Source organism: Filicampus tigris, chromosome 12, assembly GCF_054856515.1.
Source record: "Filicampus tigris isolate MCC_2025a chromosome 12, RoL_Ftig_1.0, whole genome shotgun sequence".
Lineage (NCBI taxonomy): Eukaryota > Metazoa > Chordata > Actinopteri > Syngnathiformes > Syngnathidae > Filicampus > Filicampus tigris.
In genome coordinates, this window is record NC_141228.1 from 5850001 (window position 1) to 5870006 (window position 20006).

General features: G+C 40.2%; 1 protein-coding gene and 1 non-coding gene across 2 annotated transcripts in view; both read right to left on the reverse strand.

Annotated features, from left to right (window-relative positions):
* Positions 1 to 18707, reverse strand: part of LOC147138149 (glypican-5-like) — a 45860-nt gene extending 27153 nt beyond the window's left edge. The window contains exons 1-7 of the mRNA XM_086047466.1: positions 18441 to 18707; positions 16452 to 16613; positions 6659 to 7209; positions 6153 to 6335; positions 2459 to 2637; positions 1928 to 1987; positions 1693 to 1815 (exon numbers count right to left, since the gene is read on the reverse strand). Coding sequence (XP_085903592.1) covers positions 1693 to 1815; positions 1928 to 1987; positions 2459 to 2637; positions 6153 to 6335; positions 6659 to 7209; positions 16452 to 16613; positions 18441 to 18612 — 1430 coding nt within the window. The 5' untranslated portion in view covers positions 18613 to 18707. The remainder of the gene's footprint in view (positions 1 to 1692; positions 1816 to 1927; positions 1988 to 2458; positions 2638 to 6152; positions 6336 to 6658; positions 7210 to 16451; positions 16614 to 18440) is intronic.
* Positions 18708 to 19474: 767 nt separating this feature from the next.
* trnam-cau (transfer RNA methionine (anticodon CAU)) lies at positions 19475 to 19547 on the reverse strand. Its single transcript has one exon. It is a non-coding gene; the product is annotated as a tRNA-Met (tRNA).
* Positions 19548 to 20006: the final 459 nt, after the last annotated feature.

A 20006-nucleotide genomic window follows, 5' to 3' on the forward strand; every position in this document is an offset into this window, starting at 1 on the left:
TTGTGCAAAAATAATAAATTTGATGATTTATTTACATAGTAAAAGAATCATGTGTACGCCATTTTCAGCAGTAAAAACGTAGTATTTTGTCTATAATTAATTTGATTAATCATTATTATTCTTGGACATTAAATTGCGTTAAAAACGATTTAAAAAATAGTGTAGCTGGCCGCCATGTTCATTAAACACGTCATTAGATACGTTGGACTACTACACATGGATATACACCGACAGCTTCGCTGGATGGGTTTGCATCTATTCTAAGGCATTAATCCTGAAAGAATGACGCCATATTGTTTCCAGCCAATACGATGAAATAAATCTACAGAGTGAGATTCCACTTTTTATGTGAACGATCCAGCGCCGGATGGTCTTTGTGTGGCACAAAATACACTTTAGAGAAGACAGGAAGTTCGGCAGAGAGCATTATGTCCATGCACTGTCAATTTGAAAATGTCCTTTTTTAATAATAAAGAGATGGAAATTTAAACTTGTTTTTTATTTTTAATCTGATTCATCAATTAATTGTCAAAGTAATCAACAGATTAATCAACCATTTTAAAAAATCATTAGCTGCAGCCCTAAATGATGTAATGACAAAAAATTAATCTTTTGAAATTTGTACATCCGGACATGTAATTTTTCTCTTCTCGTTATCTCTCATTAAAGCATTTAGGAAAAGAGCCCGTCATATGTGTGTCCTTGGTTCTATGTTGCTGTGGAATGACCTGCTCGAAGTGTGTGTGTGTTTGCTCATTTGTCTTGTTACAAGTTTAGGCTGACCATGTAATCACCATTAGTAAGGCGACGAAAACAAACTCAACAACCTCTACCACCCTGTCGTCTCCTAAGATGGAAACACACATACAAACATCCTGAAAACAATGATCTTTGCATTACTACTACAATAAAGCATCGAGGCTACTTCATGTTTTTCTGTCATTTAATGCCTATCAATACTAATTTCAAAGTAGATTTCACACCACCAAGTCCAATTGCTAACCTTTATTCATAGCAATCAACGGTACCATTGTTGATATTAGAAAGCTACCAACTCTCTTATCGCTGGCGTTGATTTAATAGCTTAAATAAATAAATAAATAAATAAATTATATATATATATATATATATATATATATATATATATATATTTTTTTTTTTTTTTTTTTTTTTTTAATTTGTAGGTCTGGGTAATATGACATTTTCTCTTCTCTCTTTATTGTGCTTTAATTATAGTGTTTTGGAATAGAACCCTTCTTATGACAATGGGGTAAACGACATTTTTCACAAATGTACTATATTCTGTTAGTCAGTCCACACATGTGTGTGTGTGTGTCTGTCATTTTTTCAATAAAAAAATGATGAATCTAAAGTGTTGAAAATGGCTCACTGTTTTTGATGATGCAATGATAATGGTTGAACAAACTTGCCATTTTTTTCAGTGATCATTTTGGAGGTGTGAGGATTTCACCCGACACCAGTGATATCAAGGAATACTGAAGAATGGCAGTTAATATGAATTCTGTAAAAACGGTCAACATTAAACATTTCCTCAGTGATCGCTGATTCCAAAGGGAAAAAAAGACACCCAAAAAAGCTAATTGAAATCCTTACATTCTCACTTAGATGTATCTTACAAGATATGATGTATCATAAGTCATTGTATCAATATTATTTGATGCACTTATTTACCTCTCTACAACGTCTTGACCACTCCAACACGTATGCTGCTCAACTTCCATTTCACTTTCACACAGCATCTCAGGTAGCTCTGAGAAAAACAACTCGTATCGCTGGATAGAGCCCTCAAACTCCCTGAAACATATGCAGATTTATTTAAAAGGCAACATTTTCTTTTATAAGATTTTTTATTCAAGCTGTTGCACTTCATTATCTAGGAGGATCTTACTTATGCAAATGAATTTACCTTGATAATTTTTTAAGACTACGGCTCTTGTCACCTCTGGATCCTTTCAGAGGGAATGACCTAAAGAGAATCACATGTGCAAATTATGAGATGTGCCTCCTCTATGACAAGAATGCTATCTGATAATTGAATTTTGGTCAATGTTCCCTTTGAATCTTGCAATTATATTTTCAGTCCCAACACAAGTCAGCCATCCATCCATCCATTATCGAATCCGCTTGTCCTCACAAGGTGTGCTGGAGCCTATCCCAGCTCTCTTCGGGCAGTAGGCGGGGTACACCCTGAACTGGTTGCCAGCCAATCACAGGGCACACGGAGACAAACAAACATCAGCACTCACAATCACACCTCGGGGAAATTTAGAGTGTCCAATTAACCTACCATGCATGCTTTTGGAATGTGGGAGGAAACCGGAGTACCCGGAGAAAACCCACGCAGGCACGGGGAGAACAGTGCTAACCAGTCGACCACCGTGCCTCAAGTCACCTCAGATATTAATAACACTATACACATTCACTGTATGCACCTCACCTCTGAGACTGTAGCTGAAGACTTGGATAAGCACCAGAGCCCATTGAGAGAGAGGTCATGGACACCCTCTTTGAGGGTCTTTGCGTCATCCGGGCAGTGGGTGTTGTAACATATGAGCTGTTAAGATGTCCATTTATCATATCGGAACCAGCTGCCAGTGACCCACACACCTTCTCTACCTGAGCACACCATTAAGAATAGAAAAACATTCATGATCCAGTTTAGAAAGGCATACAGTACTAGATTATGCAGTAGTCTCCCCCACACATACACACTGCATATGCAATTAATCTCAGTACCACCTGGGACAGCAGAAGCTGGAACATTGAATCATCTGAAAGAAATTGTTGACAATCATTTTTTATAAGGATTTTAAATAATGACAAATGGATATTCCTACATAATTGGGATAATATATTACAAAATGATGACAAGCACTGCATAGGCTAGCACATCTGCCTCACAGTTAAGAGGCCTCGGTTTTGGATCTTGCATGTTCTCCCCATGCCTGCATAGGTTTTCATTCTAGAATCTAAATATGACAGCCACCTAGTGACGCCATCATTTTATTTGAATTTTTTTTTTCCCAGACGCAGTAGAAAGTTGTTGGTGAAGCGTTTAGTTGTTCAGTTGGACAATGAGTGAATTATTGAGGCATGGCATCTGTTGGAGCTGTGGTCACTATTTGAGGATATACGGCAGTGTTTTTCAAACCTTTTGGAGTCAAGGCATATTTATTCAATTGAAAAAATCCCGCAGCACACCACCAGCTGACATTGTGAAAAAAAGCTTATATATAAGTGTTATATTGTTTATATAAGCATTTTTTTAACATTGAACATTGAAGAATGACGTTATATTATAACGTCTTGAATAGGAATTAAATAAACCCCCCCAAAAAAGTATTTTCTAATCTTTCCTATTGATACTTACTCAGTGTGGATAAACATGCGTCACGAATTCGCTTTTCTCTAAACGAAGACAATTAGCTACCTGCTGCTGCTGCTACCTGCTGGTATGGAAGAGTACTACAATGTTGTAAAGACATGATTACGCTGCCAGGCGCTAGACCGCACAGGCACACAAATTAGATCATTTCCCACGGCACACCTGACATCACCAGTGTGCCGCGGCACAGAGTTTGAAAAACACTGATAAATGGTACATTTTGATCTGTTTTGTGATTCAACACTACATAACATACATACCATTGAACAATAGTAACCTTGACGAACATCAAAGTCATACATGAAACCACTTTGTCCTGCACGTCCCCGCATTTTGAAGCCCCATTTATTAGGTTTTGCTGGCATGTAAACTTTCAGATGAGATCTTCCTTTGAATGGAACCATGATTTCATCAACTGCGTGATGTTCTTCAGGAGTTATATGAAGACATTGTTCTCGCAGTTTTTCCAGCCATGGCCTCACTTTTCATAATTTATCCTTCTTTGCATCTACACACAGAGATTATCTTGAAAATGCAGCAATGTCACCAATTTCTTAAATCAATCTCGAGACATCACATCAGCAATCCTTATCTAACACTTCATCATCTGCAGACATCAACCCCTTATGTCAATCGAATTGCCATGGAAGAAGCGGTGGACATCTTCAGCATTGTAGCACCGTTTAGCCATCTAAAGTACATATTAGTATGTATATTTAGGTTTATTGTTTTTTTAATAGGGCGGCACGGTGGACGATTGGTTGGCACGTCCGCCTCACAGTGCGGAGGACATGGGTTCGAATCCGGCCCAGGCTCTCCTGTGTGGAGTTTGCAGGTTCTCCCCGTGCCTGCGTGGGTTTTCTCCGGGTCCCCCAGTTTCCTCACACATTCCAAAAACATTAATGGTAGGTTGATTGGACACTCTAATTTGCCCCTAGGTGTGATTGTGAGTGTGGATGTTTGGTTGTCTCTGTGTGCCCTGCGATTGGCTGGCAACCAATTCGGGGTGTCCCCCGCCTACTGCCCGAAGACAGCTGGGAGAGGCTCCAGTACTCCCTGCGACCCTTGTGAGGATAAGCGGTGCAGATAATGAATGGATGGATTGATGGACGGATGGATGGATAGATGGTTTTTGAATAGACTTATTTGGTCTAAACATTACCTTTTAATCAGTAATTGGTGTAATTGATTGATTAAAACATTTTATCGTGCATGACAGTCAATATAATGGATAAAGCACCAAGAAAAAAATGTGTCATTGATAATTAGGAATTTTGCACAAAATTCTGGTTTTTACCTGTAGTATCAAATTTGAACATACATTTTCTGCACAGTTATACAATTTACAAAAGTGCCAAAAAAGCAAAAAAATCTGTGAAAATCTCACTGAAAAAGGGTCAAAATCACAATTATTTTGACCTTGATTCAGCAAGTTAGTAACTAGCTTAAGCAGGCCATCTTGGATTGTCCCTTGTACTGTGTCCAAATTGTTGTAGTGAAAAATGCATCCACCAGGGGGTAGAAGACAAGTATCAGATTGTACACAAAAGGGTTTCGAGGAAAATTTTTACCATATGATGATGCAAGAAGGCTTTGAAATTCTTGTATCAAATTTGATGCGCTAGGCAATATAGGGTTAAAATGATTCACAGTCTACAGTGGTCGCAGCTTCTGCTCCTGAAATTTTGCATCGAGAACATGCAAACTGTTAAACAGGTTGGATGTTAGCATTGGCTTGATGTGTAATGAATGGAAGGCCTAATCAAACATTAAATGAAGTACTATTCTCTTATTAGCACGATTACGTTTGTGTGTGTTTGTTTACTTCCCAGGAATCTACTCCACTAAGTCCACAGTGTTCTCGCAAATGTTGGCCGGCTTCTCTATTGCTTCCTGCCACAGTGTGTGCGGGAAGTTGTGTCGTCTGTTTGTCCAGAGATTAGCCACAGAAACGTTCTCATCACTCAGAAACAAGCAGCATTCTGGGTATCGGTTGTCCAGCCAACCAGAGCCTTTGTCTGACACTGGATTTGAATTCACACGCACATTCACACAAAGACAGAAGGAAAGCCCAGATTCTCTAAAGCGCGAATCTGTTTTTAGCCCATCTAGGTGTGAGGCTTTTGTGAGGAGGTCCAACTGACGAGCTGAAAGAAACCCACAGCTTTCGTGACTCTGTGTCCAAAATTCTAATGATAGGATTATATATGGATGTAAGCACGATTGAGCTCATTCTGGTTTAGAATGAAACCCTGTTGGATGGATGGCTATTTTAACATGTGACAAATCTTTAAGAGGAAGTCAACCCAAACTATTCTATGCAGGCCCACTAGTTGAGACAGTTGATTGACAATTGCATTTTGATTAATATTGCGTTTGTGAAATGTGCAGCAAAATACACCCACTTTTAGCCATCTCAGGGGGCGGCCATTTTGTCACTTCTGTCGACTGAAAATGACATCACAGATGCTCAGGGCTCGACCAATCATGGCTCAGCTTCAGAAAACAGGTGAGCTGTGATTGGTCGTTACCTGAGCAACTGTGATGTCATTTTCAGTCGACAGAAGTGTTTTTCTCATATTCCACAAACACAATATGAATCAGAATGTCTTGTTTCAACTGGTGGACCTGCATAAAACAAATTCTCGAAAAAATATGTTTTGGTTGTTCCCCTTTAAAGAGTGTGCAGCCATCTGTGGGACTGCTCTCTAATGCTACTCCACCGATCCCCGTTTTCTCTACTTACAATGGCTGTGATGCGTGGACCATGCAGCTGGGCGTGCAGGATGGCATCATTCACATGATTCCGGACGGCCAACAGCGCTAGCTCCATGCTGTTGTGGTTGCTGCTGGTTGCTAACCTTGCAGCTAATCTTTGGAGCAATACGACCAAACTTCTCCAGGGTGCGGCAAGTTCGGATATCCCCACCTAAAATAAAGAATGGCATTGAGAAATGAAGATTCATCAGACTGAATTTTACAGTCACACTGTACAACTTAATTGGCAGGAACAGAAAGTCCTCACATTGTCCTGATCAAGTAAGAACTATGCAGATAGGAGTGATGAATGTCATATTGTGATCAAGCGTAAAACAACTCAACTACACAACATTTTAGTATGAGGATGTGACATGCTAATGAGGAATAGATAATGATACAAACAACACAAGCAACTAGCTTCCCTTGTCATTAGTCCCTTAATATACGAATATCAAAACAATGCATATAAAGTCAAGAAAAGGGTAAACTTACCAGGCATCCTCTCATAACATTAACACAGAGTCCAGTACAGGGCCTGATCAATGTCAGACCTCTGCAATGGGAGCAATACTGCATCCTCACTAAGCCCCGCCCACACTCTCTGGATAATGTTGCCTTTTCTGTTGCATCCACAACATCCCCAGCCAATCTTAGCAATCGACTCAGTGTTCGGCCTACTCCCAGCGCACGAGAAAGACTGGAGACCAGGAGTCCAGGATGGGGCCCAAAGGGACTGACATCCTGCCGTGTCATCCGCAGGCAGTCTTCATGACTGGGTGAGGACGAAGAAGAAAAAGACCGGGGTGACGTGTGGCCAATACCAGGGTTGAGAAGTCGGCGGTAGACCAGTGGGAAGAGGTCATTGAAGAAACTCCCAATTGCGCGTTCCAATGAGGAATTAGGGTCCCCCGAAAGATGGCGATTAATGTCATTGAAAAGGTGAAGCACATGAGGCCGACACTCTGATGCAAGGCTGGAGTAGGCGCTGTCAAACAAGGTGCTGGTCAAATTAGATGTAAAGGACACGAGTGAATCAAAGGTGTCTGGAGAAAAGAGAAGACAGGAGAAAGTAATTACATCCTATTAACTGCCATAGTCTGTCTCTTGAGTTTGGTTTTTGACTTTAGTTTCATGTTTTTCCCTGTGTTCCTTTGTCTGTCTCTCATTGAGTTATTGAGTCCACCTGTGCTTGTCATCCCGGTCCCTGGTGTTAGCTCTCTCCTCCCCTCTGTCTTGCCCAGGTGTTTTCTTTTAACTAAATACCTTATATTGCACTTAATTTTTTCCCTCCACGCATTTCATGACATTAACAAACACATTTGTTGTGTTTGTCACATACAGTGCTGTGGTGTATTATTTCTGCTTTTTTAAAAAATTCAATCTGCATACATACAGTATACATAATGCATAAAATAGTACAGGATTTTGTTGATAGGGTTATTCATGTATGGTCATACGCCGCAGTTTATAATTAATACTGCTGGTGCTTAATTCACTATCAACTGCTCGTATGTACCGTTAGACTATTTATTGATATATATATATATATATATATATATATATATATATATATATATATGTATATATATATATATATATATATATATATATATATATGTATATATATATATATATATGTATATATATATATATATATAGTTCTTCTGCTACACTATTGCTGCTGACTGTCCTTGCTGCTATTGATATTCAGTCTTGTATACTGTATATAGTAGCCATTTGTTTATGTAAAGTTGTACTTCACAAAGACAAGTTTATGGTCAGTTATTTAGTCTTTAGCAATTGTGACAAAATGTATGATAAACACACTGGATGGTAACCAGGTGTCCAGGAATACTTGCTGCTGTCCCTTTAAGAGTTTTCTTGAAACATAAACATAACACACATCTCAACATTTTACACAGTCATGCCTGACACATTATTTTCGCTGGGAGTTTACAGTGTTTATCATAGCTGTTTACATAGCCCTGAGTTAAACAGCTAATATTTGCGAAGTTGGCCAATTTGTGCACCCCAGAATAAACACGTAGTGGTTTTCTTCATGGTTGAAGTACTGTATATTTTAACAGACAAAAACACAGGACAGCATCATATGATTTTAGCCTGGTCAGCAAGCCCCTCCACTAGCAAGTCTTGTCCCACTGATGGTGTGTTTTCATTATTCTGTCCATTTTCCCCAGTCTGACTGCCGCTGCCTTTACCTCTGGTTGAATCGCTTTGGTCTGCTCGCTCACTTGTGTGAGTTAGTCTTAAATCCGTTGGCTACACATAATTTGGACATCGCCAATTTCGACATGCCAAATTGCTACACCGATGCATGCATCTGACGTTAATGATTCTAAAATTATACATAAAATATTATCTTTGAATTGTATTATTAATTGTGTGTGTTCCATTCAATAGGTACATTTTGGTACTCTCATCCACTTTCGATCCAGCATTTCCTCATTAGGGTCACTGGTGAGCTAGAGTCTATCGCAGATAGGGTTGTCAGACATTGCGCGAGAGACACAGGTGCAACACGTTGTGTGAGAGGGCTGAAGTGACTGCTGGGCTGCACTGCACTGTCCATGGGGGAGGGTGATTTTTGGACTGAGAACCAAACACTCGATGAGTGACTGAGTTCTTGCCGACCTGCTGGTTCGAGACCCCCACTCCCGAGCTGCTGCCCATCCGCCATTCCCTGACGTGCTTGCCTGCCTTGTGTGGACGTGGACTGCGGGTTGGCCCTCACTTGAACTCTTTTTTTTATTCTCTTGTTTTTAAATGCATGTTGTGGTGTGATGAGTTTTAATGCGACGTTGCTGTGAGGTCATAACCGCAGGCTCTGGACCGAGGTGGCACTGGACAGGGATGGCAGCTGGATTGATCGGGACCCTTAAGTAATGCGATACCCATTGAGTGAGGGGGGGAAAGTGGCCTTCAAGAGCCCGGCAAGAGACTCCCACGGCGCCCAACAGTGCCTTCTATTCAAGAGACTGGTGTTACTAGACACTTTCACCTTGGGCTAGAATAAATAAAAGAAGCAGATTGCTGATCCTCTGAACTCCATTGACGTGTGTCATTTCTTGGGGCAAACGGGTACACGGCGGTTGGCCTGGCACCCCCAACCGGTCACACCACATTACTTTCAAGTAAATTTGAAATTTGATGACATTATTTGGCAAATACATTTCATCATAAATCATCCCAGTCCGATTTTTAAAAAATGTGAGATGTTAACAGTAACTGCAAAAAAATTACTTGTTTTAAAATAGCAACATGCCCCTTTTGAAAGCGGTGTCTAAAATGTATGGGTGCTTTATCTCTCTATTGCCATCTTGAGAGTTCACCACACCGTTAAAAAGTTAGCAGTGGTCCTTAGGTGTGTTAACTTTAACGTCAAGTTAACAGCCGATTAAAGTTAACTGACATTTGAACAACAAGATAACAGCACTGTTAAAGTTAAGTCCGTTGAATGTACTTAACCAGTGATTAAAAAGTAACCATGTTTTGACAGTTGGGTTTCTGCTCTCAAGCTTCCCATACAATTGACAGGATCAATTTGCTTTTAAGCCCTGTTGACCTGCACGCAAAGCCACGAGGGACCCGTGAGGCGGGACCGCGGCCAAGGCCCCCCCACAGCTCCGGGAGTTGATGAATACAATTGTTGACCACTGTACTGTCTGAGAAGTGAGGTCAGTGTTGGGTAAGATACTTGGAAACTGTAGTGAGCTAAAATAAATGTTATTCTACAGTACATTAAATGAAGCTTCACTACACCGAAGCCACCCACCATGTAACAAGCGAAGCTACAATAAAATGATAATAGTAGCTCCCAGCTAGAGTAGCTACAAAAGTAGAACGTCTTTTAAAGAAAAACATACATTTAAACTTTGTACACAGTATAAGGTTTTAGGTGAATTTACTCAATTTTATTTGATCAAGTGGTTGCACGAAATAAAATAATCTGGATGCAGATACATATTTTCAAATAGAATATATATCTACTTAAAAAAAAAATACATATTTTTAAGTAGACTATAAATCTAATTTAAAAAATGTATCTGGATCCAGATGATTTTATTTTGTGCAACCACTTGATGAAATAAAATGGATTAAATTCAGCATACATTTTTTTCAGTGTAGTTCTATATTGGGGTTTATAATCCAGTTCATTTATCCATCCATCCATTATCGATACCGCTTATCCTCACAAGGGTCGCGGGGTGTGCTGGAGCGAAATTCCCTTCGCACTCACAGACACATGTACCATGTAACATCTAACATGTAACTGCTAAGATGAACATGATTAAATCAATTAGAATTTGCAGGAAATCTGATTTACTACACATTTATTCATTCACTTTGAAGAGACTAACATGAAATAAGGTATGGCTATAGAGATTCACGAGACGTAGGCTACATGATGTGTCCCCATGAGAGAGATCTTCAAAAGTCAAGTTTGTCTAATTGTGGCTAATTGCTAAGATATCGAAATGCAGTCATAAAACACTGAATAAGTGCTTTCGTGGGACAGTACACTTAAATATCAAGCACCTTAATAAGAAACTGGAAAGAAAATAATACAGAATAACGTAGACAGCCACAGACACAGCAACCAGAAACCTGAAATGACAGAGGACGTCACCGCAGACACGTCAGCTACGAGGAGGAGGATATTACTGCAATTAAATATTTTAAATGTGTATATGGATAAAGAAAATAGCGTGCCAGAGAAGACATTTGTATAAGAAGTACATTGCACAACATGAAAATTTGAAATGTGCATTAACGATCCAATCCAATCTATCTGCAACATTATTTGTTATTTGGAGTGCTGATTGTTTATTTTGACGTTTGAGATCTGATTCAAATTCAAATTCAAATTCATTCAAATACTGTTCATGTAATTCAAAATAAGTAATTTTCACAAGCCAATATTATTTATAGACACGTGATAAAGAGCCCAATGGCGTGACCTGCTGTATTTCTTGCAACTAATACAGTGCACTGCTCCCTCCCATCTGCAGTGACTGTACACCAATGGTGTGTGCCTATGTTTGAAACTTGCCATTTCAACATGCTGATGTCAATCTAATGGCATCCTGACACACACACACACACACACACGCACACACACACCCACACGCACACAGACAACTGGGAGAGGAAAGGGGGAGAGACACCTATTTATCCGTGACTTTCAGCACCTCATGGGTCAGTTAACATACATGTCTGTGTGTTCATGTCTTTGTACAGCTGCAATCACCTGGCTAGCCACATAATAGCGATTTGTCATCCTTAAACACAAATCATCACATTTCAACAACAGCATATTAAACCTGTGTTTGCACAGGTTTTTTTTCATCTTTTAATTATGTTAATGAATTACATGAACAGATGGGGTTATTTGAAAAGAAAGGGAACTTAAATAAAGTCCAAACTGTGACTGCAGGGGCAAGGATCGAATGTTTTAAGTACAGGGTGTGAACGTCTGGCCTTTATATGTTTGCATGCCCATGTCTTGGCAATAGTTACTCAAACACAAACAGCATCAAGTGACAAGGCTAAAACTCCTGCGGTCATGTGACCTTGTCTCCAGTCTCGGTGACTGGATGACAGCTGTGATGTGGGGGATAGGGCAATGGGGTCTTAGAGCGCGAGATGAAACACATGCAGACGGCATATACACAAGCACACACGCAAATGCACACACACCAGGGATTTGGACAGGGTGTAAACAGAGCCTGACTACAACCGCTCTGGGCATGTCTCAGTTACTTAGTGGGCTATAATGAGTGTGTTGAGGAGAAAGGATCTGATGAGAGTTAGCTAATCTGTTGAAGAACACTGGGGTCCGACAAATTAATTGAATCAATTAGGGCCAAAGGTCTTTATGTCTTGTTGTTTAATTTAGCTTTTCCAATCACCAAATCAGATTTAAAAGCTTAAAAGTTTAGTTTAAGACCACCATTACAAATTATATTTATGTTAGAATACTTAGCAAACACTTTGTCTAGGGCAAGGGTCACCAACATGGTGCCTGTGCACAGGTACCCACCAAGAACAAGTAAGTAGCACATAAGTAGCACATAGTCTACAAATAGCTCACCAGTGATGGGACATTGTCATTTCCTATGCATGTTGTAGAAGTGATCATTTGGAAGTAAATACTTGCAGATATTTATAGGATTAAAGTGTTGTACGGATATATATCTTTTTCCAACATTATTAAATGTTGGTTGGTAATTACTGGGCAAAATCATTAACATGATCAGTTGTTTTCACATTGATAAAGATCACGAGGGTCACGGATGAGCTTGAGCCTATCCCAGCTGACTTTGGGCAAGGTCGGGGTACACCCTGAAATATATGCATATATATGCATCACATTTATAAGACTCATTTAATAACGAGAGTTTTTATTTCTTTTTAATTATCCATCCACCCATTATCAATACCGCTTATCCTCACAAGGGTCGCGGGGTGTGCTGGAGCCTATCCCAGCTGTCTTCGGGCAGTAGGCGGGGGACACCCTGAATTGGTTGCCTCTTTTAATTATTGTTCTGCAATTTTTATTGTGCTTAGGCACCTATTTTACTTCCCCCCAAAAATCTCATACTGTATATGATAAGGACACCAATAATAATAATAATAATAATAGTAGTAATAATAATAGTAATAATAATAATAAATAATTATATGAACACAGTTCCTATGCTCGTGGACTTAAAAAAACAGACTGGAAAAACAACACTGCAAATGTAACGGTGAATTAAAACTTGTACACAGTATTGTGTCTTTGTCATGTCATGTCATCATGTCATCTTCCAAACCGCTTATCCTATATAGGGTCGCGGGGAGTTGCTGGAGCCTATCCCAGCCGTCAATGGGCGAAGGCAGTGTCTTTGTTAAATCTGTCTAAAAACATGAAAAAGCAATTTCTCAGTATTTGTTGGCTGTTTGTAAAATGTGTGCTCGCATGCAACGTTACATCCTGTGCATCTCCTAGGGGCTGTGCCCACCCCACATCCATAAAACTTAGTGACACCCCTGGTATTTGGCAATAATATTACAAAGTAATTGTTGGCAGAGAAAACATCTGCCAGTGGGGCTTTCTGGTGGTAAATGTAGGTAGACAAGGCAGAATTTAACTGTATGGATAATCACTGTCGCATGTCTGAGCATTTTCCATGGATAGTTTAGTTCACTGGGATGTCTGAATAACAGCTGAGACTAGCAGGCAGGAAAAAAGAGGACAGAGAGTAGAACATGTTTGCCCTAACTGTCTGGGTCTCATCAATGCTAACACTCTAATAATGTGTGCACCCCATGCATATCTCTCTTTCACACACACACACACACACACACACACACACACCCACACACACACCCACACGCATGCACACTCATCGGTGAATAGTGCTAAGAGACAAGTGGACAAGCAGACTATTCTCCCTCCTATTCAAAGCAGGCCGTTAGAGACCGGCTGTTGCCCGTGACAACAACACTTTGGTGGGGATACGCACTGAATGTAAACATTCTTCAGCCCTCTCATTGGTCACGAACAAAACCTAATTACTGCAGCCTCAGACGCAGATTGACACAGAAAGCAAAGAGAAAGATAGTAACAAAGTTTTCCACTTCCCTTCTCCCTGAGAGTTTGCTCACTCAAACAGCATCGGACATCACTTGTTTGTTTGGCTAGCCACTGTGGCGCCTCACTAAATAAACTGGCCTGACACCATAAACCTGACACAAACTACCTATTTCATGATGGACACACAAAGTCAGCATGACATAGGGGTCTGTAAGCACTTGACAAAATTGTTGAAGCACAAAAATACTCTACGACTCAGGTCACTTGACACATTGGTTGCGCTTGCCAATTATTATATATAACATAAATGTGCATGAGAGAAAGTCAACCCAAAAATGGTCTTCACAACAATATGTTCTATGCAGCCCCACAAGTCGAATCACGGCACATATTTAATATTGTGTTTGTGGAATATGAATTAACCAGCAAAATCCACCTATTTTTATCCATCCAAGGGGGCGGCCATTTTGTCACTTGCTATCGACGGAAAATGACATCACAGTTGCTCAGGGCTCAGGTAACAGCCAATCACAACTCATCTTAAGAAAACAGGTAGGTTGTGACAAAATGGCCGCCCAATTAGATGGATAAAAACGGGTGGCTTTTGCTGCTTAAAGTGGAAGTCAACCCAAACATAATTTTTTTCAAGAATATGTTCTATGCAAGCCCATTAGTTCAAACAAGGCATTCTGATAAATATTGCATTTGTGGAATAAGAGTTAATCCACAAATTTTTTGCCATCTCTGGGGATGGGCATTTTGTCACTTCTGTCAACTGAAAATGACATCACAGTTGCTTAGGGCCAGGGGCGGAGCCAGAACGAGGCTAATGGGTGGGCCTGGACAAATCAGGGTGGGCATGAATATTTCTCTCACTGAGCACAATCCTCCGATCTCGACACAACCTATATTCAAATAAAATGATCAATTGAATAATATGAAGTTCAGATCTCATTAGGCAACCACAATTGTGCAATTCTTAATATTCAATAAAATAAAAAACACAAATTCAAAAATAATTTAATAATTTACAAAAAAATTCAAAGTTTGTATTTTTCCATGAATCTCATTGGGTGGGCAGTCTGTCAATCTGGGTGGGCCTGTGCCACCCAGGCCACTGTTTAGGGCTCAGGTAACGACCAATCACAGCTCACCTGTTTTCTGAAGATGAGGCATGATTGGTGGTTATCTGAGCCCTGAGCATTTGTGATGTCATTTTCAGTCGACACAAGTGACAAAATGGCCGCCCCCTTAGATGGCTAAAAACAGGTGGATTTTGCTGCTTAACTCATATTCCAGAAACACAATATTAATCTGTTTTTTGCATATGTTTTATTCACGCAGCATGGTTGTCTCATGGTTTGCACATCTGTCTCACAGTTCTGTGGTTTATTGTTCAAATCTCAGTTTTGGCCTTCTTGTGTGGAGTTTGGAAGTTTTCCCCATATTTGTGTGGCTTCCATCCATATTTCCCGGTAATTTAAAACTCTAAACTATCCACTGATGTGAATGTGAGCATGATGATGGTCATTTGTCTATATGTGCCCTGCGATTGCATGGTGACCAGTACAGAGTCTACCCCGGTTTCGTCCAAAGTCTCTTGGGATAGGCTCCAACTCACCTGTGGCCGTAATTAGGACAATCACTTTAAACCAGGGGTCGGCAACCCGCAGCTCCGGAGCCGCATTCGACACTTTCATCCTTCTGCCTCTGCGTGGCTTGGGAAAATAAATTATAAGTGTCGCGTTGAAGTGTATGTTATTTGTCTCGAAAACGTGCATCATGTCTTCTTATTAAGTCAAAGTTTTTGGCCACTTTCACATGTGGTCCTAGATCGGATACTTATCGGATTTTTTGCAATGCGACCGCAGTCTGAACCGCCAGGTCGCATACATCTGACATTGACGTCAGGAGTCCAAAATGTGCTCCATGCTGGTGGAGGGATCAACCCTGACAGCGGGGAAATCGACTCTGCAGTTGTTTTGAGTAACAGTATTGACTTTATATATGACTTAAATTTAATCCCACTTGAAACATAAAGCATAAAGTGGACATTTATGGTATTAGTAGTAATTCAGCCATGGCTCAGATCGGCTCATTTTTTACATGCGGCTATGACGTGACTTCATCTTTACTGACGTCTCCAAGAAATGAGACGAAAAGCTTCAACTTCAACTCATCATTTCCCCAAATACTGTATTTCTACCGACCAAATCGCTCCACTTTCAAAATGCACCGACGCTGCATCACATGTACTTCTGTAAACACTTTGTTGTGAGTGTGAGAGTCGCTTTTGGGATGAACACACACACAGGAGACAGAGGTTGTAGTTCTAATGTAATATGAACACTTAGACACAAGAAAAACGTTTTTTGTTTTTGTTTTGTTATTTTAAAAAGACAGCAGCTACAGTCCTGCGTAAAGATGAAAGTAACTTTGCAGCCCTGATTTGCATACGCTGTGCGCAGAGGTTCAGGAGCGTATTTTTAAATTCAGGTCAAGGCCACATGCTGCAAATGTGTGTATATATGTAGATATCTTCATTTCAGATGTCAAAAAGTGTTTTTCTCTTCCGTGGAATCCGGGTCGAAATGGCTCTTTGAGTGTTAAAGGTTGCCGAGCCCTGCCTTAGAAAATTGATGGAAGGATGTTTTATTTCTCACTGAGTCCAAAAGTCTTCCTCACCTTGGTAGGCTTTTCTGTGTCCAGCAATCAGGTACTTCAGCTCAAAGCTGTAGGATTGCATCTTTTGCTGTGTCTCACTGCGCACAGCAGCCATGTAAGTGTCCTCCATCTTACTGGTGCAGCACCCCAGCCCAGAGTGAACACACACTCTGAGAGAATCATCTGAGGGGATCAGGAAACAGAGTTATAATTTGCTTATGTGGTCACACAAATACCACGAGTGCCATATCATCACAAGATATTAGACACAAAAAAAAAAAAAAAATCTGTTGTGATGTTTATCGTCCACCTCACAGTGCAGAGGTCGGGGGTTCGAATCTGGCGTTCCTGTGTGGAGTTTGCATGTTTTCCCCGTGCCTGCATGGCTTTTCTCCGGGTACTCCGGTTTCCTCCCACGTTCCAAAAACATGCATGGTAAATTGATTGACAGTCTAAATTGCCCCTAGGTGTGATTGTGAGTGCGAATGTTTGTTTGTCTCTGTGTGCTCTACGATTAGCTGGCAACCCGTTCTGGGTGTACCCCGCCTACTGCCTGATGACAGCTAAGATAGGCTCCAGCACGCCCGTGACCATTATGAGGATAAGCGGATTAGATAATGGATCGATGTTTATAGTCATGTAGATTAGTCTGTTAGCAGAATTATGGAGAAGTATCAGTGTGCATATCTGGAGTGGTTATAACGTACAACTGGGGCACGGATGCGCCACTACAGAACTTTTTTTTTTTTAATATATCTCTGCGGCAGAGAACCGAGTGGTCTGTAGACCAGTACCAGGACCGGGCCACAGACCGGTGATTGTGGAGCACTGATTTAGAGGGCATGTGCCCCAGTAGAGCTTTATATCGATGCCTGTGCTTCTGTTAACATTTGTTAATTTTACATAGTAGCACTACTGAATGCATTTCTCATTTGATATAGGACTGTGTAATGCCACTTCAAAATAAAGTGAGAAAAGGTCAGCAGTCATACTATGTTGTATTATTTCTTATAGATTAACTGAAAATATATCGTTATCGTGACATAAAATGTCCTATATCGTGATTGATTTTTTTCCATACCGCACAGCTCAACACTAATGTATGACCTGACACGTATGCGCCATGCACATATGCACACACATCCACGCCCACCCCCACAACATATACACACCCACACACAAATGCATTGGAAGTGGAACAAACCAATGAAATGTATTGAATAAAAACATACATTGTAAAATCAATAATGAGCTAACTGGAAAACCAAGACGTGCTAGGCAAAACATGTACGATGTCATTCGATGCAATAGAAAGTTTTTACTTCATTTGAGTTTCAATGTTGTTTTTTACTAATATCTTGTTTTTTAATTATTATTATTAAATTATTTTAATCCGCTGGCCGCTTCTGGAGCATTTTGAAAGTGAGTATGACAAGAAGGCTATAGAAATAGAAAATTCAAGATGAAAAATCAGATTATTCAACAGTTACTGGGGAAATCATTGATACAAGAAGTAAAAAAATAGGATGATATCCTGATTAAGAATGGTATATAAAGTATAAACAAAAGCTCTTGAACTTTCAATATTGAGAAAAACTTCAACACCACCTCATAGCAATGTGTGCTTTCTGTATGTTCCAAGCTATTTATGTTCATTTTTTTCAACAGAAATAGCCTCTTGCTTTGGAGTGCTGGCCTACCAGAACGATGATACACTCAATTAGGAATTTGGCCTTGTATTACAAAAGAGTATAAACTCTGAGGTGGATTTCATCATAAATTTCACAATATGATTGGTTTAAAATCAATTAAAAATATGTATAACTTTAAATACATTCTGCAAAAGAAAATCAACAGTTGGAAATTAGTCATGCTAAAAGCACTCGTCGATTCGGTATCTACCTTTCCAGTAATTGGAGTGAATTTAATATTCAGATAATTATAACTCTTTCAATGGTCAGCTTATTATGTCCTATGATGATCACCGGTAATAAAACATGGTTCACTGACCTGTTTGGGGACTGTCTGGCACAAGTTCCACCTGGCCTATTTGGCGCATCATGTATGCTGTCTTCACCTCATGACAGCTGTCTGCATCGGCTGATCTACAGCCAGGTGTAAAAGCTAAGTAGAAAAAAATCAGCCAACACAAATCTACGTTTTGTAAGACAGCACAGAACATTGCAACATCTCAGTTAGAAAGTAAACAAAAACAAGCTAGAGAAAGGTGGACACTGGATGGAAAATATAACTCCCAAAAACCAAAAGGGTTCACCGGCGCACACACTATGATTGAAAACTGAATGTGAAGCCTGAGACTGCCTGGAGCCCACTGTCTCCACCCCCCCCCCCCCCCCCCAACTCTTTTCTCTCTCTCTCTCTCTCTCTCTCTCTCTCTCTCTCTCTCTCTCTCTCGCTCGCTCGCTCGCTCGCTCGCTCGCTCTCTCTCTCCCTTTCGCTCTCTCTCTCTAACTCCTTGATTGCCTAATTGACATGCACATTCCAAATTCTGAAAGTACAAGTGCATCAATTGATGAGGGACCTACTGAAAACGCAATTGTGAATGTTGTTAATAATATAATGTATCCCCTATACATCATGAGAAAATGACTGGATGTTTGACTGAATGATTTAAAAGCTGTCCCGCCAGTTGATATTGATCCACGGATTCTACTATCGTAGGTGTTTGAAACAGTGCTAAAACGTTAGTTAGGGTAAATTAGAGCATGGGCACCATCTACTGTTTACCTTGTTACATTGTAATGTTTTTCCTTGTAAATTACAGTATTCTTTCATTTAGAGTATGTATTGTTTGATAGGGGGACACGAAAAGTAAAAGCATTCGCATAGTTCACAGGATGACTTTAAAAGCAGCTAAACTGATAAAGCACATACTCAATTACAAAATGTTATTCGCAAAAACATTACCAGTACACCAACTAAAAGCGAATTTCTTCTACATTCTTGGATAAATTAGTGCAGTAAACATATTAATATCAAACAGCCTACATATAAACATAACAAAACGCAATTCGAAAATATTCTGCCCCGAGTGAGGATCGAACTCACGACCTTCAGATTATGAGACTGACGCGCTGCCTACTGCGCTATCGAGGCCTGCGATTCCCGTCGGCCAAATGTAAAATTCTAACATATTAACGAACTGCATGCTGATTAAAATAATGATAATGAAAACATCGGCGAAAACTGCATTGCCCACAGTACCCGGGTCTGTCTGAATATGGTATTCTAATGCAAACTAGTTGAACCAATACGCATTATGCGCGTGGATGTGCCATCGGTGAATGTGATTTTTAAAGCAGGATTGAGTACAAGTTTCGAGTACAAATCGAAGTGATCATTAAGACCCAGCGAGGAGGACGCTGTCACTCACGCTCCTGTATTGCAATAGTATTGCGTTATAGTCTTAAATATTCCCGTGATGTACCCTGGCGTGCTCCGTAGTTTTATTTGATCCTTTACAATAAATTGAGACGTGCAACAGCGAGGGATACTTGTTTCTTCCCATATCCCTTGAATGCATCACGAGCTGTGTAGCGGTCCCTTTAAAGACAA